General features: G+C 40.6%; 1 protein-coding gene across 1 annotated transcript in view; it reads right to left on the reverse strand.

The window, feature by feature from the left end:
* Positions 1 to 27,155, reverse strand: part of ERC2 (ELKS/RAB6-interacting/CAST family member 2) — a 937,319-nt gene that overhangs the window by 405,809 nt on the left and 504,355 nt on the right. The window contains exon 13 of the mRNA XM_032592316.1: positions 18,281 to 18,416. Within this exon, the coding sequence (XP_032448207.1) occupies positions 18,281 to 18,416 (136 nt within the window). The remainder of the gene's footprint in view (positions 1 to 18,280; positions 18,417 to 27,155) is intronic.

The following is a 27,155-nucleotide window of genomic DNA, read 5'->3' on the forward strand; positions in this document are numbered from 1 at the left end:
TCATAGTTAAAATTTATGTTTAGCTTGGTTTTGTGGCTGCCTCTGCAGCCTGTATGTGCAAGGCATTATAAATACTATTCTTCAGGGGTCCTGCCTCCCTCCCACACCCCATAACATCAATCAAATTAACCAAGTAGCCATCAAAGTACTTTTGGAGTATGCTCTGTGGTCCAAACCAACTGCAGGTAAACCACTTGGCCACAGGAGCCATGCCATTTCCTCCTTAGTCTCCTCGCTCCCATGGCCTCCAGTCTGGAGACAGCGTCCAGCCTCTCGATTTACGGGAACCCCTTGTCCACCGCATGGGTATGCAAGGCCATATTTAGCTCAACCTACCCATAGTTCACTTCACCCAACCAGGTGAAGCCAGACACCAAGTGAGCACAAAGAAGAAAAGGCTTTCTGTCTCAAGTATCTGTCTGTGTGAAGTTAGTGGCTTTTTAAAGGCTACCACTTTGGTGCCTGCGTGTCAAATTCTTTGGGTGTTTAATTTAGAGGTGGAAAATATAGTCATCTAACTCCAGCAAGCAGAATTAAGGAGGCTATGATGTTTCAAGTAAAAAATAAAACAATTTGGGAATGGATATACATACGTGTGTATATACATCTATAGACATGCATATATACCACATGTGCATGAGTGCTCAAACAATGAGGATATGACTTACTGCCAAACATTAAGAAAAGTTTTAAAAATTTACAATGCTTGGAAAATATATGAAGACATAAATCTTAGATTTTTCTCCCAATCAGTGCCAAACTACCAGAACAGGCATGCAAATCTTTAATACAGTATAACCCGGAATTGAGAGTTTAACAGAAAACCTAAAATTAACAACGGCCTCAACAATCGTATCAGAAAATGACTTTGTCAATGCTAACCACAGTATTGGTGATGATGGCAAAAGTAATTGTGTCTGTAATTTGCTGAGCACATGCCATGCACAAAGAACTGTGGTAATGACCTTACACTGAGATGTCACTGGTTCATGCAAATATGTGAGATAGTCAGTCTTCTTATCCCCTTTTTAAGAGAAAAAACTGAGGCACAGCAAGATTAAGAAATCCCAATACCACACAGCCACAAAGTGGAAGGAGGGGCAATAGATTACAGACCTGTGTAACTATAGATAAAGAATGAAAAGTGATGGCCATTGATATGTAGCCTCCACTGTGAAAGGGGAAGTGGGAAAGGAACAAAAACCAAATCTAGAATAAAAAGAAAATCAGGAAGAACTCAGGGAATTTTCTAGATAATTTAGGCCTCCAAGGAGTCAGTGGCATCCACAATGTCAACATAATGATGGCAACATAAATCTTTTGTGTAGTGGTAAATGATTTGAATCTTTCATTGTATAGAAGCAGAATTGTATAGAAGCAGCCATATGAAAAGTTGGAAACTCACTCAGTATGATTCATATGATGCCTAGAAAGTAGATTGCTTCACTTCAAAATTTAAATATGGGGTGTGAGGAAAAAAAGATAAATTGACAAAATATGCCATCTCCATGTACATCATCCTTATTCTAAGGAGTCACCTTAGAGGTTATTATTTATTCCAAAGAGCCAGGCTTTTCTCCAAGACAATTTGGGAAACTAGCCTTTGGAACCATTTCCAAAGTCTGGCACATTTTTTTGTGACAAAGTATCTTGCCAGCAGCATAACTTAATAGTCACATGTCTTTGAGAACCAAGTGTGGGGAATAAGGCTGCTGATCAATAGGAAACTCTGGTTTTAGGAAAGAAACTTGTGTTGTGATTACAAAAGAGTAAGGACTCTTGTGCAGCTTGTAAAATGGCCAGGAGTGTTGCAGAACGCTTTTGAGTAACAGCCGTTGGGCAGGGAAGTGTATGCGAGCTCCACTGGGTGGTGGCTGAGAGGGGAAACATGCATTTGGAAATGACAGTGTCAAAACGAGACTACTGAAGATGGCGGCAATGATGTAGCCATCACACTCACACTGACTCAGTGCCCCCTACATGGTGCCTGGCACACAGCAGGTACCCACGGCACAGTTATAAATGACTCTAGGACTCCACCCATATGCCAGTTAAACAATAAACAAACTCATTCTTAATGAAAAATTCTCCACTCTTACAACAGTTAATCAGATCAAAGACCTGAACATTCGTAACAGAATTGCTTTGCTGCAGAATTAAGATAGGAGGAAAAACCTGCTCAAAGGGGCCTGTTGCTTATTTTGCCACCTTTCTCCAGATGTTTGCAGTCTGCAGACTGTGTTTCCTAAACGTGTGCATAGAGAGTGCTGCCACACAAGGCCGTTGCTCAGAGGCCAGGGTGGAATGAGGTTCTCTCACTATGCTGCTGGCCCTGCTCTCAAGGAAGGTCACTCCAAGCAGCTTCCAATGGGGACGGTGCCCCTGTAGCTGAAGTGAGGAAGGAAAAATAACCAGGGCAGCTCTCTAAAGATGCACATCTTTAAGTGTGAACAAGAATGCCTCTTAAAGGAAACCCTGTTCAAACAAACCTCATGACAAGGTCTAGCGGGTACATCTTCTATTGTCTGATTATTCAGTGATTTACTTATCCCACAGTTATTAATAATAAGTTATCATTATCTTATTACTTACTAGCAATGAAACAGCAGCAGTAAGACATAAGCCCTCACTTCCAAGGAGGCCTCCATAGAATCTCAGTTGGAACACACTTCCCCTGTTCTCTCCAAGCCCCCCACCATGCACTGCTGGCCAGGGGGAGGCAATCCTCTTTCCTCCAGGACAGAGCTCCCCGGTCCTTCTCTCTCTGTGAAGTCAGCAGCTCCCAATCCACAGAAATGCTATGGGAGCTCATTTTCCTTTCTGCTCACTTATCATAATTCACTCATTCAGTTAGTCAGAAATATTTATTAGATGCCTACCAAGGGCCAATCCTGTTCTAGATACATTAGAGAATCTGACATTCTAGGAAGGGAGATGGACAAAGTCCCATGTGCTCATGGAAAGACAGCTAGGAGACAAGTACACAAATAACTATACTATATTTAGGCTAAGCTATGCATGATGAGGAAAGATAAAGTCAGGTTGGGACATAAAGAATTACAAGAACAATTAATTAGAAAGAACATTCAGAGAAGGCTCTCTGAGGAGATTACATGTGAGCAGAGACCTGCATGAAGTAAAGGAATAAGTTACACATGCATGTGAAGAAAGAGCATTCTAGTCAAGGGCAAAGCAAGTTCCAAGGGCAGGCAGGCTTGGAGACTGGTGTGCTGGTGCACTCAGTGAAGGGGACAATGGGAGGAAAGGAGTCTCAAAGAAAACCTGGACCAATTGCACAGGGTGCTGCAGGCTATGGCGAGGTCTCTGGGGCTCCCTAACAAGTGTAAACATGGAACAACAACATGACATCAACAGCCTCATCAGCATCCTCGTGGCACTGGCCAACGTGTACTCTGTGCTGAGTGCTGTTTCCTAAGTGACCACAGCACTAGGAGGTGGGTACTACCGTCACCTAAGATCCAGAAACTTTTCTCACATCACACAGGTAGCAAGTGGCAACATCAGGAATCAACCCAGGAATCCATTCTCTTAACCAGTGTGGAAAAAGCACACCATAGAAAAAGCAATTATAGCTCTACATGATAAAGAGAAAAAAATATTTACATGTATCCAAAAATTATCAAACAAACCCTGCTAATGTTATGTGAATGGGTGTCTGTGGCTTTTTGTAAGACTCCACTGAGTTGTTCATATATGTGTTTCCAAAGTACTGGGGTCAAAGTGCTCAGAGGCGAAGGCAACTAGACTGGGAAGTCTGTACCAGGTGATGGAAAAGCCCCTCCAGAGGGTCACTGGCTCTCGGGTACAGAATGTTTGTGGATAGTTCGGGTGAGATTCTGCCATTAAATATAACAGTGACAAAAAGTAATCAGTGATTTAAGATGTAACCAAATAAACAAAATAAGCATCATAAGTAGACATCTTGACTATTTTATCTATACCCCCTATAAATTTATATAGTCAAACGTGAACATTTTTTATGAAATTTAGAAATAGTAGATGGCTATATAATCAGGGTGGCTTATATTTGGGTGTATACAATGATATTTCCTGACTCATAAATAACAGAAGGTAGTGCTCATCAGAACCAGGGAAAGGGTCCGTCCCTCAGCCTGAAAACATTTTCAGGGAAGCCCAACAAAGCTACAGGAGGTGGCTTGGGTGCAAAAACTCAGGCTGCTTTTGCATACAGTGTTCATCTTCTGAACTTGTACTGCTATCTACTCCAACCTATTTTTAAAAATCTCTTTGGGCTATTATTTCCCCATCTCGTGATATGTCTTATGTTATGTTTATGTCTTTATGGTTGTTTTGTCTGTCCATTAGACAGAATGAGAGAGAAGAACCTGGTCTCAGAAACCAAGGAGGTTAGTACAGAGCCTGACACAAGTGACTGTGGAATCAAAGAATATATAAATGCAACTTCGATTTCATAAGCTTTAAAATATAGAGATATGTATGACCTTATTTTTATGTGGGGAAAAAACAAGTCTGAAGAATTTAAAATGTTACAAAACCTATTACAGCTGAAAAGAGGGTCCTCCTTTGGCTGTAATGTACCTCCCAGACTACCTAGTCCCCAAAGACGCACTGCTAACTACCACCCTGTCTCAAACATTGGACTCCTGTGCACACGTGGCAATTCCTGTGAAGTGAAACTTTATCCAGTCGACCAGGACATAGTCTAGGATGGCCTTAAACCCCCATTTAGAGTAAAGGACAAAATAACCTGAAAGGTGACTAAAAGGGTAAGGCCTTTATTAAGCCAGGTTAAGAGAGGTGTAGTTCATTCAGAAATTATAAGCTCATTTATGATCAGACTCAGGCATCCAGGAGACATACATACATTCAAGGTTATTGTTTAACTGTTAACGTGTTCAAATTTGCAGTTTTCTAATTTCTCATAAAGTTCCTTTCACAGCCAAATAAGTACAACCAAAATAAAAACAAGCCTGCTAGTAACAACACAGGGACGCTCTGTGCTTCATTTTCAACCCGTACAATTGATTTTGGCAGCATAGCAGGAACCTAAAGCACTACAGTCCACATACCAAAGAACGGCTTTAGTGGGAAGAGGGCAAAACTATGTCCAAACGAGAATTGACAACAAATACCTAAAATAATTCAATTGTGTATTTTAAGGTTGGAATAATTTCCACTTATTCCTCCAAAGCATTCTTCATCTAATTTGGATTTGGGGCATAGCATTATGTGAGTTTATGATCAGAAGTCAGTGTAGATCCCAAAGTCAAGAAGTGATAGGGAATATCACTGTGCTTGTCGTAAACATCAGCTTTTTAAATGAGGTGCAATTTTTAAAAAGTATATCAGAGGTAGAATTCTCTTGGCCAATCATTCTAACAAAACTGCTTTTTAAAATTTTTTTTTTCAACGTTTATTTATTTTTGGGACAGAGAGAGACAGAGCATGAACGGGGGGGGGCAGAGAGAGAGGGAGACACAGAATCGGAAGCAGGCTCCAGGCTCTGGGCCATCATCAGCCCAGAGCCCGACGCGGGGCTCGAACCCACGGACCGCGAGATCGTGACCTGGCTGAAGTCGGACGCTTAACCGACTGCGCCACCCAGGCGCCCCAAAACTGCTTTTTAATCAAGTGGCAGGCAAAGACACTGCAAGATGCCCAGGTGAATTCTTATTCATCAAAGATAATTTTATGCTTAATACAGTGTCACTGCAGAGTTTTTTCAATCTCAAACTATAATCAAAGAGCTAATTGTATATCTCAGTTATCAGCACTGTGAATTGTCTAGAACAGCATTTACCCAAGTTCCATAAAATACTAACTCTTTGCAATGTAAACAGATGTTCCAGGAAAAGAAAAATTCTTTTCATTAAATGACTTGGAGAAATTTTGGATTAAAGAACATTAAACAGGTCTCTTGATTACAGAACATCCAGAGTCTTGACTATGCTAATATGCATCGTGGTTCTCCAAGCACAGGATAGAGTATGTATTGCTTTCCAAAAACATTTGACAAATGGAATCCTTTCTTCTAATGATATCTCATAGAATTTCACTTTGATAAACATGCTTTGGGAAATGTGAACCTAGATCAGATCAACCCGGTTTTTGTCAAATTAGTCTCTTTCCATTTTCCCACAGTTCATTATGACCCACATACTTGAGGGAGAAAATAGCCACTATGACATAGTGGCTTATTAAAATAATAGTCTACTTCACCAACAATTACATTTAAAAGCCACATAGATCCTGCTCTTGAGAAAGAAGTCTGAAACCCAGGTGGCTCAATTCTGAGGAGTTCCTGCATTGTGTATCTTGTGTCCAGACTGTCACAGTTCTAATCTTTATCTTATACTAAAAAAGTAGCAATCGGTGGATGTGTTATTGTAACCAACTACTCTGAAGAAAGAAAACATTATGTTTTAGTGCACACAACAGTTTTCTCAAAATGGCAGATGTGGCACTTCAGATAGAGAAGAGAAAGAGTTTAGAATAAATGATATTTAAAGCCAAATAATATATTTGCACCACAGCTGGTACTGAAGGAGACCAATGGATTCCCAACTGGAAGACATCCTTGCTACTGACATGGATGCTCTATGTGGGCAGCAGCATCCCCAGTTGTCCATGAGCTGCCCTCTTGGATGGCACCTTTAATTATCACATGAATGCACCCTTAAGTTAGTCTCAGCATGCCAGGATTTCGGAGTTGAAAGGGGACTTACCCCAATACAAGCCTCTCATTTTGTAGATGAGAAAACAGGCTCAGAGAGGGAAAAAAAAAATCACTTGCCCAAGATTACATGGTTAATTAGTGACTGAGCCTAGACTAGAACCCACATCCCCAACTGCCTTGGTACTCTCTTTCCTTACCCACTCAACCCCTGGTAGCCCAGAGCAGACCTGTGGTTCAGATAGCCTTCTAGAAGCTTCTGTTCTGACTTGTCCAGCTGCAGACATACCCTCATGGCTACCTCCTTCCAACGGTTTTTCATTCCAGAGCAAGAAGCAGCCAAGGAACACATGATCTGGTTCACTTACAGAAGCTGCTGCAAATCAGATGCCCAGGGAAGGACATCTTTATCAGGAAAAAGATCTTGAGATATTCAAAGGTAAAGAATCTTGTCTTACCAACTGTTAAACTGCAACAAGTAGCACAGTACCTGGCACACAAATGTCCTCAAAAAGCATCAGTGGGGCTGCTTGCAGAACTCAGGGCAGAGCGTTGCATGCCCTGAAGAAGATCCCAGTATCTCCCATTATTTAAAAAAAAAAAAAAAAAAAAAAGAAAAGAAAAAACTTATCCACTATTCCACAAAATTCACATGATGCCTCCTTACCCAAGTTTATGCTATCTAATTCTTCCATTTTTGGAGTAGCTTGACCATCATCTTCACTGGTGCCACAGTTACTGGGACCAGTAAGCATATAAAGAAACAGTCTGCACAGGAGAGAGGAGTGCACCCACTCATGACTGAGACCTGAGAAAGAATGCCAGTTCCTTCTCTTTTTAACGTCACCAAGTCCCAATCTTCTCAATGGTACAATGGTTCCAAAGATGGTAGCTACCTGGGAAGCTTCTTGAGAAGATTAAACAAGTCAACAGGTATACAGAGCAACTTGGCCAACTAGGATTAGTTTTTAACTAGGTTTGGTCTTTTGTATTGAAAAGAAGTGTGAAGCTGGGTAGGCAAGAGTCCTGAGACCAACTGTGTGTGTCTTCCATGGGCGTCAAAGAGGAGAATACCACATACACATCACATACTCACTGTCGATGAAGTGGTGTCCTGCCCAGATTCCTCTTCAGGACTAAGGCATTCCTTCCTTAGTTGTGAGGGATGTGCCTTCCAAGGTTATGCCCTTCCCAGAGGTTGCTGGGATCCACTTACTTATTGATGAGGGGTAACAAAGGCCCAGCCCTCTCATCTGAATTGGGGTCAACTCCCTCAAAATGGCCACCCCACCTCCATGGGGTGCTGATGGGAAATACTGAGCATCCCTTGCAACTACATTCCAGTTCAACTTCTCCAGTGCCCAGTCCTGCTTCTCTCTCTTCCTGAGATCCCCCTGTCCCAATAAACCTCCTGAATGTTAATCTCACTCTCAGTTTTGCAGGGAACTAAACCAAAGACATTATCATTAGGATAATTCATTGCTCAATAAAAAGTAGTGGCTAATATTCTTATTGTTGAAATGTTTAAGCAATCCACGCTTCTTTTCTATGACAAGAGACTTCCTGAGTCCCTTTACAGGTGACATCCCTTTATGGTTGAGGAAAGTGGCAAAGGTATAAATAACTTAAACAGATCTTTATTTACCATCTAAAAAGTCCTAAGTTATATAGTCTGTTCTCACAATTTTCTTCACCAAGGACTTGGCACTTCTTTACGTATTCCAATTTAAAGACATAAAAAAGAGTCACAGAAGATGATAGAATACTCTGTTTATAAACTTTGCATAAAGCAGGAGTGCCTGGGTGGCTTAGTCGGTTAAGCATCTGACTTCAGCTCAGGTCATGATCTCATGGTTCGTGGGTTTGAGCCTCATGTTGGGCTCTGTATGCTGATAGCTCAGAGCCTGGAGCCTGCTTCAGATTCTGTGTCTCCCACTCTCTCTCTTCCCCTCCCTCAGTCACACTCTGTCTCTCTCTCTCTCTCTCTAAAAAAAATTAATAAACATTAAAAAAAATAAACTTTGCACAAAGCTTAGTGTACTCTGAGGAATCATTTTATGTCATCCTAAATGGCCAATCTAATATCCAGTGCTGAGAGAGCACAAGCCCAAGTTTGGGGCTTACAGTAATGATTCAAATCCTACTGAAGGCAGACATATAGCTTCAGTGGGCTACATAAATGCCACCAGACATGGATGCACAAGGCCTGAGATTTGGTCTCCCCTCTGCCAATAACTCCAGCTGGAATCTTGGGCAGGTCATGTGCCTTTGCTGGGCCTGACATCCCTCAGCAGCAAAGCAAGGGGCTTGTATTAAATAAAGTGTAAGGTCCTTGCTAGTAAGAAAAACTTATAATTTCTAAACATTGCAGGGGCTTTCCAGGCAACATAAATAAGTAAGATGTAGAGGGAAAGTGTAATACCAGAGAATAAATTAAAAGTGTCATAAATTCAAATTACCAACTTCCCAAATGTGTATTACAGGAGAGACTATTAAGTGACTAGGAACAGATTTTATAGTTGTATTTTCCTTTTGCAAGATTTCCATCTAAATCATTGCCCATGTCATTGATTGTCATTTCCTTAATCTGGAGTGTTAGAATATACAGTTTAGCAATGTTCTGGACAAAGCCATAAGTCAAAGTTAACATTTTAAAAAATTAACCATGCCCAGGTCTCTGCCTTGCATAGCAACATGCTGAAATACCAGCATCTATTAAAAAGAGGTTATTGATGTTGGGGTGACATGCACTGTGATTTGCAGGTGCTCCCCTGACTAACCTCTGGTAGTCATATCTCAGGGTAAAGCTGCCATAATTACCCTGACCAGGAAGAGCTGGTTTAACTGTACTGGTTTTTTGTTTTTTGGTTTTTTTTTTTTTTTGATGCATGTTGAACATGACTGTCCTTTAGGGATTTCTGGGTCCCTAGTGTGTGTGAGTTATCATGTGAATTCTACCTCTGAGAAAATAAGGTGTGCTGTCAGCATTATTTTCTTCTTTCAATCCCCTTGCCTTCAAAGTGTGGGTTCTTCAGTAATTCCTTCATTCTCTCTACTTTGAAAATTATACTGCACCTGCTACAGATGCTCCCAAGTACACACCCTAAAGGTTTCTTTTCTCAGTGACTTTTAATGCACTTTTGGTTCAGAAACTTTTGCCTGGGGAATCAATTTCTTCAGTTTCCAAAAGCTGAGGTTGTCTGACCTTCACAGGAAAAACTTTTTTTAAAATTTTTTTCATGTTTATTTTTGAGAGAGAGAGAGAGAGAGAGCATGAGCAGGGGGGGGCTGAGAGAGAGGGAGACACAGAATCTGAAGCAGGCTCCAGGCTCTGAGCTGTTTGCACAGAGCCCAATGTGGGGGCTCAAACTAACAAACCGTGAGATCATGACCTGAACCGAAGTCGGACACTCAACCAACTGAGCCATTCAGGCGCCCCTCACAGGAAAAACTCTTAAGCATCAGTACTTCCTCAAAGCTTTGACTTTAAGGATACCTACAATTGCAGATGAGTCAGTGAACAACTGCCTGAGGCTCAGTTTCCCCATCTATAAAATGAAAACATACAAACTTGCCCCCAGCCAATCCCAAAATCAATGGGAAGATCCAGCATGAAGATTACCCCCATGGAAGCACTTTGAGAAGCACCCAGAGCTCTGGCTGGGATTTGTTGTTATTGCTGTTGACTAAACTGATTATCTGCAGTGATTTTAATAAACATATAAAAATGGTGTCTCCAGTTTATGGTCCAAGCCTCACCTCAAAGTAAGCCCAGAGGTCAGAGTTAAAGGTAAATAGAAGAAAGGCAGATTCTACAAAGCAAGCCCCCCTCTCTCCTTAGACCTGAAGTAGATCTATGAAAGCTTCTAATTCTCACTGGGGAGCACAGGGGAGGATGCATGCTGCCTTTCCCTTAACAATTTATATTTCAGGGACCAAAAAGAGAAAATGGAATAATATCTAAAAAATAGTCGGATCCTTCTTAGGAGCCTCCTTCAAAATGAGTAAGAGATTACCATATTATTCCATCAAGTTTCCTTTCTCCATCTCCCATTTCCTCAAGCTTTGTCATCCCAGGGCATTCAGGACTCTATTTCCATAATAATAATGATTTAATTTGACAAATATGTTGCATTTCATTCTGTAGGATCTTCAGCCTTTGACAAACATTCACTTTGCTGAAGACTAAGAGCCACTAATGGAGTGAAACCTGAAAACCCTTCAGAAAAGAATAATGAACCCCACTCTGTCTCCAGGGGGTAATTTAGTAGGTAGATTAGGCTACCTACTAGGTTGATTAAAGGTAAACCTCTCTTTTCCATAGAAATATATTGTGTTTGTACAGAGGGGCTGTATGAAGTGGAAGATTAGGTCACAAATCCTCAGGAAAAAGCAAAATATGTTTCTCAGAAGAAACATGCAAGTTACTGCACATTTGGAAAAACAAACAATACTTTATTGGGAGGAAAGAAGAAAAACTCCACATACAAGTTTTATTTACATGATTTCACGGGGCTTCTTGGAACATTTCTAACAAATGTTTAGTTCTCAAATACATTGCACAGGATGCCTCATCACCTCTGACAGTCTGAGTTACTACAAAGAGTAACTACTCAACTCAAGGCTACCAGAAACTAATTTTCAAATAAGATTTTCTGAGACTGCCTATAGGGATCTGTTGTAACAAAAGTCATTTTTAGCTCATGGGGGATTATAGTGTGAAAGAAAAACAAATGTCAAAATAAATCCCCAAGGAAAGAAAGCACTTCTGTAATAAACCTCAGTCCTACCCTCCAACATTCTGTGCCCTCCGCAGACTCAAAAATACTTGAGTATTTCTTGTTGTCTGAAACCATGAACAGAGTCTGGAAATGTTGGACGTGGCTCGGTCCACATTTCAACAATGTGATGGAATTTATTCACAACTTAATGGAACATCCCAATCTCTACACATCAAGATTGAAAATCCCAAGGCAAACAAAACACCTTGCATTGAGTGTTAAAAGAAATCATATTAAATTCTAATGCAATTTTGAACAAATGTGGATTTTTCTTTTAAACCTGTGTTTGGAGAACTTTTCGCATCTTTCCATATGTTGAACAAGATGGCTGAAATGGAGCCTCTCTAAATCACTCTACACTGTGCCTACTGAACAGCCATGAAAAACCAGGAACTGAATAAACGTGTTTTGACAATGATGGATCTCTTAACTCCACTGGTCAGGTTTCTTCTAATGGCAGTACTTAGAAGTGTACCATAACACAGGAACATAGATCACAGTTAGAGTAACAATTTTAAGCTTAGGGAATTGAAAGAGAAATGAACTTAACTCAGTGACTTGGAGAGATGAACATAGAGATATGAGGCTTAAAAAATTGCTGCTTAAAACATATGTGTCCCTCTGCAAAGAAACAACTTACTAATGCTTGGGAACTTCATAATGAACTATATGTTTTGCTGAAAGCTATGCATTTTTTGAGGTTTATGTTGTTTGTTACACTTCCTCTGTTAGCTGTTACACTTCCTCTAACTCTAATTGGAGAAGCAAAGTAAAGGAAGTCCCCTTGGAAAAAAGACATGGATGTAGAGGCTCACACAAATTGAAAAATAAAATTGTCTTTCTAGCTTTTTTTTTTATTTTTTAGAACTCTACTAAAAGGACAAGAATAAATGGGAACATTCATTTGCTTTTTAAACTCATCACACTTGGATTTAACCACTGGCAGAGAAGAAACTTTACAGTTCCCTGGGAACCTATTTTGGAAACGGAAGCACACAAGAACAGACTTTAGTTTTCAGGCAATAAATTGAAGAGAATTCTGCAGACATACAACAGAAAAAGAGCATAAAATATTGGCTTGTGCATTTCTTAGAATGTTAGTTCATTAACTCGATAACTGCACAGGGAAAATTGCAGCCAAAATCTACAAAGATGTCCAATGGGATTTCAAATTGGCATATTTACTCAGCAAGAAATAGCTAGAGGCTGGGGGTATGGGGTGGGAATGCATCCCATTCTGGTAATGACGATTTAGTGTGAATCTCCGGAAAGACACCTTGTTGAAAAATCTCCATGCAATCTCTAAGGGGACACACAGAAGCCCAAAGCCCCAAGGCCAGACATAAATATCATCCTCCACAATCTGTGTCTTGGGGAACAGTTCTACAGAATTGTACAAAAAAATCATGATCTTACATTCACCTTTAACACACAATTCAACATAAACTTGAAAAATGTTTTAATTTTCCTCCTTATTGCCCAATATGTTGTTTAATGTTTTATTGGAAACTTTCGTTTATTGTTGTATGCTCTATATCTGTATTACTCATCAGTATAAAATAGTTGCAAAGGATCTGTTGGACGATACTCCCAATGGTCACTGTCTTCTATGGTTAAAAGCTCATTATCAGTCTCTCTGGGAGAAAGCTCTAGTAACTGAACCCTACATAGATCAGGTACTGTGCAAGGCCCTTTCATAAAGTGTATCTTATTTAACCCACCCAGGGAGGTAGAGACTGTAATTCCCACTTATGGATGAAAAAAAGTGAGAGTCAGAGAGGTTCCCAGCCTTACTCCTAAGCTAATAGTAATAAGGGTCAGTATTTGAAAACTGGACAGTTCAGCTTCATGGCTCTTTATCTCTCCCTTCCTGCTCTCCTTGCCAAATTCTCCAAAACATGATTTAAGAAGTTAAATCAAGAACACTCTCTATTCCTATAGATTGTGGGTATTTTCTCCAAGGGGCAATAATTCAAGGTATTCAAGGTATTTTCAGACAAAAAAGGAAAAGGACTCAGGACAAATGCACTAAACTGTCTTCTGTCCTTAATGGATCAAGCTGGGCTAGCTAGGGTGCTGGTCTCTTCACTTGTATCATGAGAAGCCAGTGGGATCAGAATGCAGGGCTGTGCAACAGAGACAACCAGTGGTCAATTCCATTGCACATGTGCTTCAGAGAACCCACAGTGCTTTTTAAAAGTGAACTAAACCCATAGATTCCACATAAAATTTCTATTTTATGGCAATCATAGGGTCTCTCAACCCTAGACCTACCTTTGTGGCAGCATTCAGCCAAAGCTTAGTGGTCTCAATTCCTTTTGATGACCCATGGGCTCTTGAGTTCTTCACAGTCCCTACCACTCTCTATCATATCCATATACTAGGATGTAATTTTCATTATGTCTATGTCATTGTTTTTTCTTATGTAGGGAAATATTTCTACAAATCCTATCTCTTTTGACAGATTGAACAATTGGCCTCAAGCCCTTACCCTTCCTTGTATCTGCCCCTGTAAAATGTTCTCTTCACGGGGAGAGTACTTCCCCAATCCTTGCTTATTTGCTCAGCCATGTGCCTTGTTTTGGCCAGTGGGGTGGGGTGAAAAAATGTCAGTTTAAGTCTAGGCTTTATGAAACCTTGTATGTTTTTGCTTACTCTCTGTGCCTCTGCTACTATCATCAGAAGAGTTTCTCCTAAGTCACTGACACCCCTTCAGCCTGAGTCTCAGAATAAAAACATGTGGAATGGAACTGCTCCAGCCACCCACAGACCTGCAGTGAGAAAAAGGCATGCCCACCCAAGTCTACTCTGGAGAAGCTGAGCCACTTAGCCTGAAAAATCTGTGAGAATAACTATTGATGCTTTAAAGTCACGGGGTTTTGGGATGATTTGCTACACAGCATTATTATGGCAGTTGCTAACTGATGCATCTCCACCAAAAAGGAAAATTAAAAGGCTGAAAGAATGAGACATAATAATTTTTTCTTACATGCAAACCTGTTTCTTATTTATGCTAATAACCTAGACCCTGAAGGCATCTGAGTATGCAACTCCTGCCATAAAACTATAAACCTAAGAACTAAAGAAGGTTGGGTTTGTGAAATGTTTCTTAGCATGACTGTATATCTAGATTGGACTAAAACGGCCCAGTTTTTGCCTGTTGCTATTATGTCCTGGTTTGAATATATTCAACTTTGTCTCCAATTTTAATAACAGGCTGAATCTCTTCAATCTCTCCTTTGGAATCTGATCCAACAGCTATTATTGTTGCAGAAAACACTCTACCTGATATTTCTCTGGATATGATACCTATTTGGTTGGCTGATTCAAGAAGTCAGCACGTCCAACCATTACAAAAAAACTAGTGTAGAAAAAATCAAATTTAGTAGGTGTCAATCCCATAACTACCAACCAATCCACCACCCATGTAACCAACCAAACAAGATCCTAGTTGACAGACACTTATTAAAAGGATTAAGAGGGGTGCCTGGGTGGCGCAGTCGGTTAAGCGTCCGACATCAGCCAGGTCACGATCTCGCGGTCCGTGAGTTCGAGCCCCGCGTCGGGCTCTGGGCTGACGGCTCAGAGCCTGGAGCCTGTTTCCGATTCTGTGTCTCCCTCTCTCTCTGCCCCTCCCCGTTCATGCTCTGTCTCTCTCTGTCCCAAAAATAAATAAAAACGTTGAAAAAAAAATTTTTTTAAAAAAAATAAAAGGATTAAGAAGCTAACTCATAAACAGGAAATACTTAAAACAACAGTAACATTAAAAAATCAAATGTCCCAAGAAAGGAAAGTTCTGTCCTCAAAAGGCAGTAATTATTGCATCTGAGTATATCTGCTTAACAATCCAAGAAAGTGGGAGTTTCACTCTCTATTAACCTTAATCAGAGACATTTTCATCAAAATTAATCGTGATTACTTTTTATTGCATTTCAAATGCTATCCTTTATTTGGGGTGGTCAGGAATGCAACTAAGTAATTCCAGACCATGCTATCTTTTATGAATAGGTCTATGAGGTAGTTATCAAGGCCCCTTATAAAATATTGCTATGCAAAAGTTCATGAGTCAAAACAAGACATTAATTTCCACAACTAGATGTGTCCTTAGAAAAGAAACGACTATAAATAGAAATGACAGCAACTTTGATGCTCAACACGTAACAGAGTAGAACTGTATAAATACCCACATATATCATAGACAATTTCACAAAATGTTCCTTTTACCTTTTCTTCGTTCTCATAATAACAGTTAATCATTAACACTTACTATGAGCATAGATTGTGCCAAGTACAATTCTAAAGTCTCTATATGCATTGACTCTAATCCTCAGAGCAACTCTGGAGTAGATGTAATTGTGATTAGTCCCATTTTACAGATGAGGAGACTGAAGCCAAGGGAGAGTAAGTCATCTGCCCAAGCACATTCAGCTAGTAAATTCTGAAGCTTGGAATAAATCCTGGGTATTCAAGCTCCAAAATCAGTTAAAGAAAGATAGTAATATTTACATCACTGAAAACGACACGCAATTCGTCTGCTATGTTCTGTGCCCTGACTGTACCTTGCTCTACTCAGACTCTATACCTTTGCTGATGGTTCTCTTGCCTGGAGTGCTGTCCCTACTGCTGCATCCCTCCCATATCAGACTCATTCAGCTCTAATCCCAACCGCTCCAGGAAGACTCTCCACCACTCAACAGTTTTCTTGTCGTCCTCTTACAACTCTTCTCCAGAACTCTCACCATCTAAAGATGGTCAGATTAAGTTTGAGTCCTGGTTCTGCCACTTACTAGCCAAGTAATCTTGGGCAAGTTATGTAACCTCTCAGCCTCCTTCTTCTCAAACATCAAATGGGATAACAGTTAAACCACCATGTAGATGGTTGTAGTGCACTCTATAGTTTTACTGTCCAGCATAACTTCTACCAACACACTCCTTTCTTTTTTGTGGGAAGTCACCTATTCCCACTCTCAGCCCATATGACCTGGGTGTGGCTAACCCCTATCCTCTAAGCTCCAGGTGGTCACATCCTGGCCTTGTCTATATGCATTCTTTCATTCTTTGAACTTTTGCTAGAACCACTAAGAAATAACTTTTCTCCTCCCCCAAGGTGACTGCACTCACAATGGAGGCTGGCTGCTGATGGCCATGGTTGGCACCACTGTGGACAACTTTCCTAAGAATCAAAGCAACAAAGAGCAACTATGAGTAGGGTAGAGATGGATTCCTAATGCCACTGTTGGAATATCTGAATGAAGTCAGGCCTGAAGTCCACCCTTCAGTTAACTGTCCTTTTCAGTTAACTGATGCCCTTTTTTGCTTAGTTAAGACTGAGTTGTGTTCCTGTCACTTGCAACTAAGAGTCCCAACTAACCCAGTTCATATAAGAATTAAATAGGTGCTATAAAGTACACAGCACAGTACCTAGTATACTGAAAAATTCTATAAATGATAGCTACTACTGTTATGGTTCCTCTACATTAGTTTCTTGAAAGCAGGGAGACCCGGAGTCAGGTATACCTCCACTCTTTTACTAGTATGTCGCTTGATAACTTTTCTGAGATTCCAATTTTACCATATGTAAAATCACTAACACTGTGGTGAAGAAAAAAATGAGACTGTATGCCTGGCAATAAAATGTTCTACAAATTTCAGTTCTCATCATCTCAGTCTATAGGCTCCAATTTAATATCTCATATGACTGGGGGGGAAACTAAGGTCCAAAATCCTGGGACAAGAACACGGAGGAAGTTGTGGATTCAAATAAGCTAATGGTCCATGTGAAGGTGGTCCCATGCCTGAACAAAGGACCTGATGTTACTACTGTGCAAACCAAATCAGGTATCCAAACAAAGGGGCTTGACTGAAACCATTAAGGCAGCTCTAGGATACAGAGGAAAAAGAAACTAATAGTGACTAAGTAATCTCCATGTGCCATGCTCTGTGCGAGACATTTCCTTGTATTTCCTACCCTAGAATAATTACTTATTTCTCTTTTGGTCAATTAAAAAGATGAACTGTGAGTACATATTGAAAGTATCTAACTTCTTCTGTCTCCAAGGAGGAAACCTGATATATAACTACAGAAAGACACTAATTAATAAGCAAAATGTAACATGAACTCTGGCCAAGTTGAACTTAAACTACTCTGTTTAAAGCACATTGGAATAAATAAAGGAACTTCAAAGCAAATGCCCTGTTTTAGCCTGAATGTTTTATTGAGCACATGGGGAGAGCTCCTTTGCCAAAAATAGGGATGGTTAATGAGGAAAAATTGGTGTTTTCAGTCAGCCAGTTGGTTTCTCAGATAGGGCTGTCCGTTCAGAGATAACTATATTCCACAGAGAAGACAGAATAATGATCTGCCTCAGAGCCTCAGAGTTTTGAACAAAACAAAACCAGTTTTGTAAACTATCTGAAAGCATCCTTTTTCAAATACCTTCTGTGATAACACGCATACATTACCCTTCTACAAACGCCAAAGCCACTTAAATATAATTCTAAAAGGAGGACGCTTCTATGTTTTAAGCTTCTTGCCAACTTTATAAATGCAGCCCTTACTTTTTAAGGTGAGGTATAGGAACCAAGAGACTCTGTGCAGTATTAGATTTTATAGCATAATCAGCTCTTCTTGGGCACCATTCTGAAAATGATACTCCATAATTGTAAAGACATATTGGGTTCTCTGGGAGTACACGGTTAGTGCTGGACTCAGAGCTAAGGCAAGGCCCCCATTTCTGTGCATATTTTTCCACAGCAAAGGATGCATGTCGGAGGAAGTCAATCTCCAATTATTTAGGTATAAAGACGAGGAGCCTGAGCTCACCTGCAAGTGCTGTGAGTTATCAGCCATGCTATCTTCTCGCCTGCGGACTTCTTCCAGTAACTGGGCATTCTTCTTCTTTTCCAACTGTTGGTTGTGCTTGAGGTTGGCCACCTTTTTATTCTGATCCTTCATGTGCCTGAGAAAAGTCAGCAGAGTGTGGTTAAATTCAACCACTGGATGATCATATGTTATCACAACATGAGTACTAAGGATAGAATATATTGACATGGATTCGGGAAAAGGTAGAACTTCAGATTATTCCGAAATTCATTTAAGCACAAGTACTTATTGATCACCCACTTAATGCCAAGTGCCAGGATGGCACTGGGGCTGCTGTGGTGAATGAGGTATGTATAGTCTTCACCCAACTCATGGAGCTTTAAGTCTAGTGGGAGAGGCAGACCAGTACCAAGGAGACACAACTTAGGTTTCCTAAGCAGGGGGGTGGAGGGAGGTGATAAATCACATGCTGTGAGATGATGACGTGCATTGCATGTGTGGACAGGCATTGAGTGGGGGGAATGACTTTAGGCACTGTGGCCAGGAAACCTCCCTAAGGTGGCAAAATATTGGGTAAGACTCCAAGGAGCCAGCCAAGAAGTCACCAGTAGAGATGCTCCCCAAATGCAGGGAACAGCAAGTGCAATTCCCAAGGCAAGAAAGGACCAACTACTTCTAAGGACTGGAAGGCTGCAGTGAGGTTAGCCCAGGGCAAAGGTCTGGAAGAGGGGTAGAACCTAGGACTGCAAAGGTAGGCAGGACTCAGGGAATAAAGGGCCCCTGGTCTATGACGGAGAATTTATTTTCTTCTAAGTGGTTGCTCTTCTAATTATTATTATTCTTTTGGATCATGTTCCTATTCTGAGATCATAATCCATTACTTTGATTTTAAAATAACAATTACAAGGTTCCAATCAAATACATTGTCATCACTTAGCTCAAACAGAATAACAATTTGGGTAATCATCATGTTAAGTAAAGCCCTGGTGTTCAGATTAAAAGTTCTTAATGAATCTACAGGATGTCAAAGTGCAAAACCATAAAGTAAGCAAGTGAGTAAAAGACTACAGACAAAGGATGGGTTAAAAAAAGTGGGGGGAGGAGTTATAGGCTTAATGTGGACTATTTCACCAGCAGCGTTTAGCAAAACATTCCACAGATTTAGGCAACCATGTCCATGGCAGCTGGTATAAATCTAATCCCACACGTGAGGAGGCAGGAGGGCAGTACAGAGGGCTCAGGAGCACTGATTCCAAAAGAGGAGGGTTGCAGAGCAGAATCTTTTGGGATCACTCCTGACCCCAATTTCTCCTCCCCAGTATTGCTAAGTCAGCTGCTGTCAATGAGCCTGATTCCCAGAGCAACCAAGAGAGAATCACTGCTCTGATGGAAATGTGCACAAGATGAGAAGAGATTATACACAGCAAACATGTCAAATTGAAACAATTACTAATTAAATGGAAGACACTCTCAATAAGAAACTTTTATTTCTAGTCCGCATAAAATTATATACTCGGCTACTCCCTTCCACTCCAAGAAAATGAAATTCAAGAGAAGTGTTTATTAAGCTGAATGATCTTCTATCAGGAATTCCTACTAATGAAAATATTCTGAACACTGGTCTTTAAGAATATTTACAGTACCAGCTGAAGCAGTGATTTTAGTATTCCTAGTGACACTTATTAAGAGGATTATGGTGAGAGAGAACAGCCATCTACTTGGTCAACACTGGGATTAGATAATTTTTCTCTGATATTTCCTTATTTGCATCCTATACAAATAGGTAAGGTACACATCTGAAACTACCAACTCAAGTCTACACGCTAATCTTCTTTTAGGAAATTATCTTTTGGTTACTATAAAGATGTTGAAAGCAACCTCTTGCTTCCTAATTGAACAAGGATATAGTATTTCAAAACTCATACCAATCTGGGGCAAGCACACTTTCCAGTTCAGGAAATAAGGTCAGTGCCCAGTGATAGGATGTGATAGGTCAGTGTTATTAGAGAGATTGTTTAAGTAGAGGACATTTTTATAAAGAAATACTTTTTATATCTTTAAAGCACACATTTAACTAGAACCAACTGCTAAATGTTTTTTACCCCAAGTACCACTGATAAAGAAAACAGACTATTATCATGAACATCATTTGCATAATGAACTCCCACAAAGTTCTCAGGGCAGTGTGAACATAGACCTTACTTTCAGGAATATTTCATTTTTTTTCAATCCAAAAATAAAAAACAAACAAACTTCCAAATCCATGCATCCCTTAAAGCTTTCCTTTTTTTCTAAATTTTTAAGTTTTTATTTATTTTTGAGAGAGAGACAGAGCAGGAGTAAGGGAGGGCAGAGAGAAAGAGACACACAGAATTCAAAGTAGGCTTCAGGCTCTGAGCTATCCGCATAGACCCTGATGTGGGGTTTGAACTCATGAACCATGAGATCATGACCTGAGTCAAAGTTGGACACCTAACCAACTGAGCCACTCAGGCACCCCTAAAGCTTTCCTGAAATACAAATAAGTGGCTAAGAAAAATGGAAGACTGAAGTCTGGAAATTCAAATGCTGTCTGACTTGGGACATGAATGATTGGAAAAGAAAAGCTTGGTTGTGAATGGCACTACTCTGAATTTGGCTATTTGGATGCATGCACAGCAAGGTGATGAAAATTATCATCTTATCTTTGTAGACATGAGCATCAATAGATATGTACAAAGTACACACACTCCCTTGAAGAAGTGCTATGGTTTTCAAATATATTTCTAGCAGCAGAACTCCTTCTTCTAATAAAAGCTTACTTAAAAGCCAAAAAGGAAAAGAAGGATTGCTCTGGTCGAGGTGGGAAAGAGATTAAGAGTGAGCAGAACCTCACCTACTAGACAGTCACTCTCTCAAGTATCCCTCAGAGAAGCCAAGGTTACCTGAAAGAACAGGTTGAAACAGCAATTTATGGGGTAGGAGGAGAGGGAGAGAATTCATGAAATTTAAATATGTGAGATCCCCCAATAAAGACAAAATACCCCCACAGAAGCTCACTAGACACTTGCTGAAGGAACAACCAGTGTGATTTTTGCTAGTAATAACTTCAGCATCAACATCTCCAAGAATAAAATCTGTAGGTGACTTATCAGTCCTGCATCTCCTCCCATCTGCAGAAGTAAACCCACATGTATAGATAAACAGGGCTAAACTCCATACAGCTCTCAATTGTACTAAACTAAGGAAGTTAGAACTCCTGGGGTGCAGAATGCCCTCTAGCAATACTGTCTGAGAAGAAAGTGTCATTGATACCCACTTCCCAAATTCTCACCCACGAGGCAAATCAGATTCTAAGCCTCTGCCAGAGACTGATCTGCTCCATGTTCGGAAATAAAGTTTCCTAGGGATAAGCTTTTTTTTCTCCAGGGAAACACCATTAAAAATATATCCAAGATGCAAATTTTTAAAAAAAGTTATGGGGGCACCTAGGTGGCTCAGTCAGTTAAGCGTCCGACTTCAGGTCAGGTCGTGATCTCACGGTTTGTGGGTTTGAGCTCCATGTCGGGCTCTGTGCTGACAGATTTTGTGCCTGCTTCGGATTCGGTGTCTCCTCTCTCTCTCTCGCCCCTCCCCTGCTCATGGTGTGTCTGTCTGTCTCTCTCTCTCAAAAAAAATAATAAACATTAAATAAAAATTTTTTATTTTTTTTTTAATTTTTTTTTTAACGTTTATTTATTTTTGGGACAGACAGAGACAGAGCATGAATGGGGGAGGGGCAGAGAGAGAGGGAGACACAGAATCGGAAACAGGCTCCAGGCTCTGAGCCATCAGCCCAGAGCCCGACGCGGGGCTCGAACTCACGGACCGCGAGATCGTGACCTGGCTGAAGTCGGACGCTTAACCACTGCGCCACCCAGGCACCCCTAAATAAAAATTTTTTAAAGCAGTTATGGGGGAGGGGTTAGGTTGGTTGGAGAGTACAGTGGTAGGGTCCGTTTAAATTGACTAGTGTCATTAAGCAAGTCATGTCACATCATTAAGGAATTTGGATTAAATAAAAAAATTCCAATAGGTATCAAGATCAACAATGGCTACTATATTAAGAATGAATATCATAGAGGACAGAATCCTGCTATTTTTCACTAGAACAGTGGATCAAATTAAAATTAAAATTAAAATTAGAAAGTGTTCCCTAACTTATTGGTGAGAAAGTGTCAGGCTTTATGGCCTCTAGAATCACATAGCTGGGAGGCAGTGTGGAGCAAGAGGTGCATACGCTACTCTAAGTTCATATGTATATTGTGTATAAAGGAGAAAAATCAAAACTTCTTTTTTTTTAATCTCAGCGGAAACAAGATGCTGTTTTTTTGTTGTTGTTTTGTTTTTACCTACCTTCTCTCAAACATCTTAAAAGATTGATAATATCCATTGTTGGAGAGGATACCAGAATCTAGCTCTCTCATATGATGTCAGGAGGAGTGTAACTTACAAAAATTGGTTATAAAATAATATAACTAATTTGGCAGTATCCACCAAACTAATTTGGCAGTATCCACCAAAGTGTCCATACCTTTTTCCCAAGAAAACCCAATTCAGGAAAGTAGCCTACAAAAATGTCTGCACATACGCATGAATATTTATGCACAAAATTTTCATTACAAAATTTGACATTACACTGTCAAAGTAAAAATTTGAAAACTGCCAAATATCCATCAGAAGGAAATTGGCTGAAGAAATCAAGCACATTCATACTCTGGAACTCCAAGCTAGCTAAGAAGATTAAGGCAAAACTGAAGTATGGACACAGAAAAACCTTTAAGACATATTGTTAATCAAAAAAGAAAGCAGGTAGCAGAATAATACATATAGTCTGATCTTATTTATGTTAAAATATAAAGGCTTATTTGAATGTTTATTTACACATATCCATGGAAATGGAAACTGCTACAAACCCCACACCAGTCTGTAAACATTGTACCACTGAGGAACAGAATGGATCAGGGAAGAAGGGGGAGTTCCCATGTGTTACTGTATGTGTGTGTGTGTGTAAGTGAGGTATAAATACATATAAGAAAATGCACAGATATTAAGTATAAAAATCGATGATTTTTGACCAATCAAAATATAGAGCATTGCGATCACCCAGCCTCATGTCCCTGACCCCTGAGAGGAAGTAGTCACTATCCCAGATTTCATCTGCATGGATTTGTTTTGTGTGTTCTTGAACTCATATACATGGAATCATACAGTACATGCCCTTTTGTGTCTGACTTCTCTGACTCAGCATAAGGTTTTTGAGGCTTATTCATATTGTGCCTAAGTTCCATCTTATAGCTGAAATCAAGTGGTATTCCATTATATGAACATACTACAGTTTGATTAGCTATTCCCTTGTTAAATGGATATTTGGGCTATTTCCAATTTTTTGCTGTTGAGAATAAGGTTGCAATGAACATTCTTCTACCAATTTTTTGTGGACATATGGTTTCATTTCTCTTGGTTAAATAATAACTAGATGTAGGTATAACTGGGAGTGTAAAATGGTGTAACCTCTATGGAAGACAATTCTGGGATATAAGAATCTTCCAGGAGCCACTGAAGGGCAGGAGCTAGTAGCATAAACTCTGGAGCTAGGTTGCCTGGGTTCTCATCAGAAGTCCACCACTCTCTAACTGTGTGAGTATGAGCAAGTTTCTTAACCTCTCTGTACTTCAGCTTCTTCATATATAAAATGGAAATAATTGTAGCTAACTCATAGGGTTACTGTGAAGAGCTAATAGGTTAGTACAGGTAAAATGCTTACAACAGATTCCAGCATGTTTCCTCTGCTTCATTCTTAGCTCATAATATAAATGTGATCATGTCTTGTGTAATGTCATGAATACATATCTAGTGTCTTACTTCCCACATTGGAATAGCAGCTATTTGAAATGCCTCAAACAGTGGACTTTGGAATGCATTATCAAACCCTCTGTGTCATTCATTTAGCTTTCAGTGTGCTTTACTTAATAATAAGATGAGATGCATTCCTGGAAGGCTAACCTAATGGAAGCATTGCAGGAAGGTCACGACAAGCATGGGTAAGTGAGCTGGGATCCTGAAGTGACTGCACAAGTAGATGGCCACACACACAATGGAAGCTAACAATGAGTACTGCATGCAGAATTTCTGATAATAATGGCTTTTACTGTAACCACTGAGATGATTCCACTTTTTTAACGCTTGCAAATACCATTCAGTATTTCGGCATAGCTATACATTTTAGAAAGCTACATAACTATTCCAAAGATATTTTTATAGCACATACAAATGTGCTAAGTGTCATGAGCATGATAGTCCTTCCTGAAAGACAAAGTATCTGGCCAGCTGTGGCTACTTGAATCCAGCTCTCCTCCCAGCAAAGAGCAGCAAGTAGGGCCAAGGTCTTAGGACTTAGCTCCAATATGACTTAACTCCCCCTCTTCTAGAGCCCATATGCACTCTCCCCTCCCTCCACTGTTGACTTCCCCACCCACACTGGGAAAACCTACAAAGCAGGTCACACAGCAGGAGCTGGTCACCGTCAGCAAGAGAAGGATTTGTTTTTCTTGTAGATTTTTCACTCTGGAGAAGTTCCGAAGGGCTGACTTCCTTCAACTGTTCTTCCTTATTCTGGCCCCGAAGAACCTCCTCCCTTCAGATATCAGTAGAGCACCACCCTAAGAATGGATGCAACTCAATGGCTGAGTACCTACACTAAAGAGAGCAGATAGTAGGGGACTCTTATGGAAGACCCCAAGGAGAAAGCCAGGTGCTCTCTGATACCTCTTGTCCTCCTCCAGATGCATTTGGTAGGACTGGCATGTACCCACAGGACACTCAAAGGGAAAAGGCTGGCCTGTTTTTCATACTACTCAGGACTCAATGTTTAATCCTGGGGCATCTAAGAACAAGACACTGTTGCTGGTGAGCAAATCATACACAGTTACAAGGGTCACATGACCGAAAAGCCTGGCTCCCATTTACTATTCATCAAACAAATGTCTTGCTGCTTAGCTTCCCATGTAGGTGTCATGACCCAGAGAGCACAGACTGGTCATGTAGGTCTGAGAATGGTAGCCCTGGAGTGATTGTTTTTCTCACTGTCAAGTGATAAATGTGTTGTGATGTTCTACATTACTCTCACTGTAGACTGGACTATATGCTCAGGCTTCTCAGCCCATATGGTCCAAATTGGCATCACCAGGAGAAGCCAAAGCAAGGTTGACAGACCCGCAAGCATCCCCTACTGCAGGACACCATGGCTCCACCTATCCCATGGTGCTTTGGTGCCCTGCAGGAATGCAGACAGGGAAACCCAGAGTATGCAGACCCTTTGCCTCCATCACTCCTGTTACCACAACACCTCAAGTCACCATTATTTCCTGCCTAGACCATGATGCTCTTCTCTCCTCACTGGTCTCCCTGTTTCTGCTCTTGTGCCCCCTTTAAGCCATTCTCCAGCCAGCAGCGAGAGTGAGTGTTTCAGAACAAGTCAGATGATGTCCTTGCTGATGTACAATCCTCCAACAGTTTCCCATTTCCCAGAGAATAGAAACACACATCTGTGGAACCGACCAGCCTCATCCCACATGATTTTCACCTTTACCCACGAAATCCAAAAGCCAGTCTTCTTTCAGTCCCTCTCACCACGGGGCACAGACATGTGCTGGTCTCTCTGTCTGGGGCTCCCCCACCTTTTCCTCTTACAGACATCACTCCTCCTCTGTGGCTGACTTTGATCCTTCAGATCTCAACTTTAATGTCTTCAGAGTCTTCACAGGGGCCTTTTCTGGGCATCAAATCCAACAATATCCCCTCCCTTCACCAAAACTGCTACAATCACACTCCATGCCCTTCCTCTAGTGCACCCCCCACAACTTGTAATGATACGTTTATTTGCATTTTTCACTGATTACTGACTGTTGCACCACCAGGCAGGCATTACTGTCAGAACAGGGCCAAATCTTGGGGTATTCACAACACTGAAGGAATAACTTCTAACCTCATCCTCTCTGGCCCAGGCTACCCTCACCTCCAAGTTGGGCAATGATGCCAGCTCCAATTCGTCCATCTAATTCATTCTCTATAGGAGAGGGGAAAGAGTATCTGATACACAAACAGAATCACATTTCTCTGCTGCTTAAAACTTCTCATTGGATTTCCACTACCTGTGGAAAAGGTCATGCTTCTTCCCATGACTCCTACCAGGTCTATCTTCTGCCTCTCCAAGTCTTATCTCAACCTACTCCCTCTACTCAGCCACACTGGCCTTACATTTGTACCCTCAATACACAGAGTTGTAGGATCCTCAGGACCCCTGAACAGCACTTTCCTCTTCTAGAAAGTTCTTCACCTCATTCCCATCTCAGCCCTTATATCACAGGTAATTCATATGTATCCCTATTAGGAGGTCTTCTGGGAAGCCTTGGTCAGTCTTCCCATATTACAAATTCCCAAATTATGCTGTGCTTGCCTTGCTAAGAACTCAACACATTTCTGATCCTTTAATGTCTTCCTTGTTCTACTATAAGCACCCTCTTTACAGTGATCACAACCATCTTATTCTCTTCTTAAAGAATCCAGCACAATGCCCACTCTGCTGTCACCAACAGAGTTATTCTGGATTGAATTTAATTCTAAAACCTGCTCCTGTTCATTCAAAGGATGAAACAGGTCCTTTGTGTTGGCTAGGTGTTTTATGTGAACCCATAAAATTATTTAGGAATGTGTATCTAGGGATTTATATGAATTAAGGTTGCCCTCATATTTGTTTCCAGAAAGGCATTTTCTATAAAGAAGAATTCAATTTCATGTAATGAATATCAGCTTATTGTCAGTGAGATGGTATCTAGTCAAAGTGAAAAGAAATCAG

This window comes from Lynx canadensis, chromosome A2, assembly GCF_007474595.2.
Source record: "Lynx canadensis isolate LIC74 chromosome A2, mLynCan4.pri.v2, whole genome shotgun sequence".
Taxonomy (NCBI): domain Eukaryota; kingdom Metazoa; phylum Chordata; class Mammalia; order Carnivora; family Felidae; genus Lynx; species Lynx canadensis.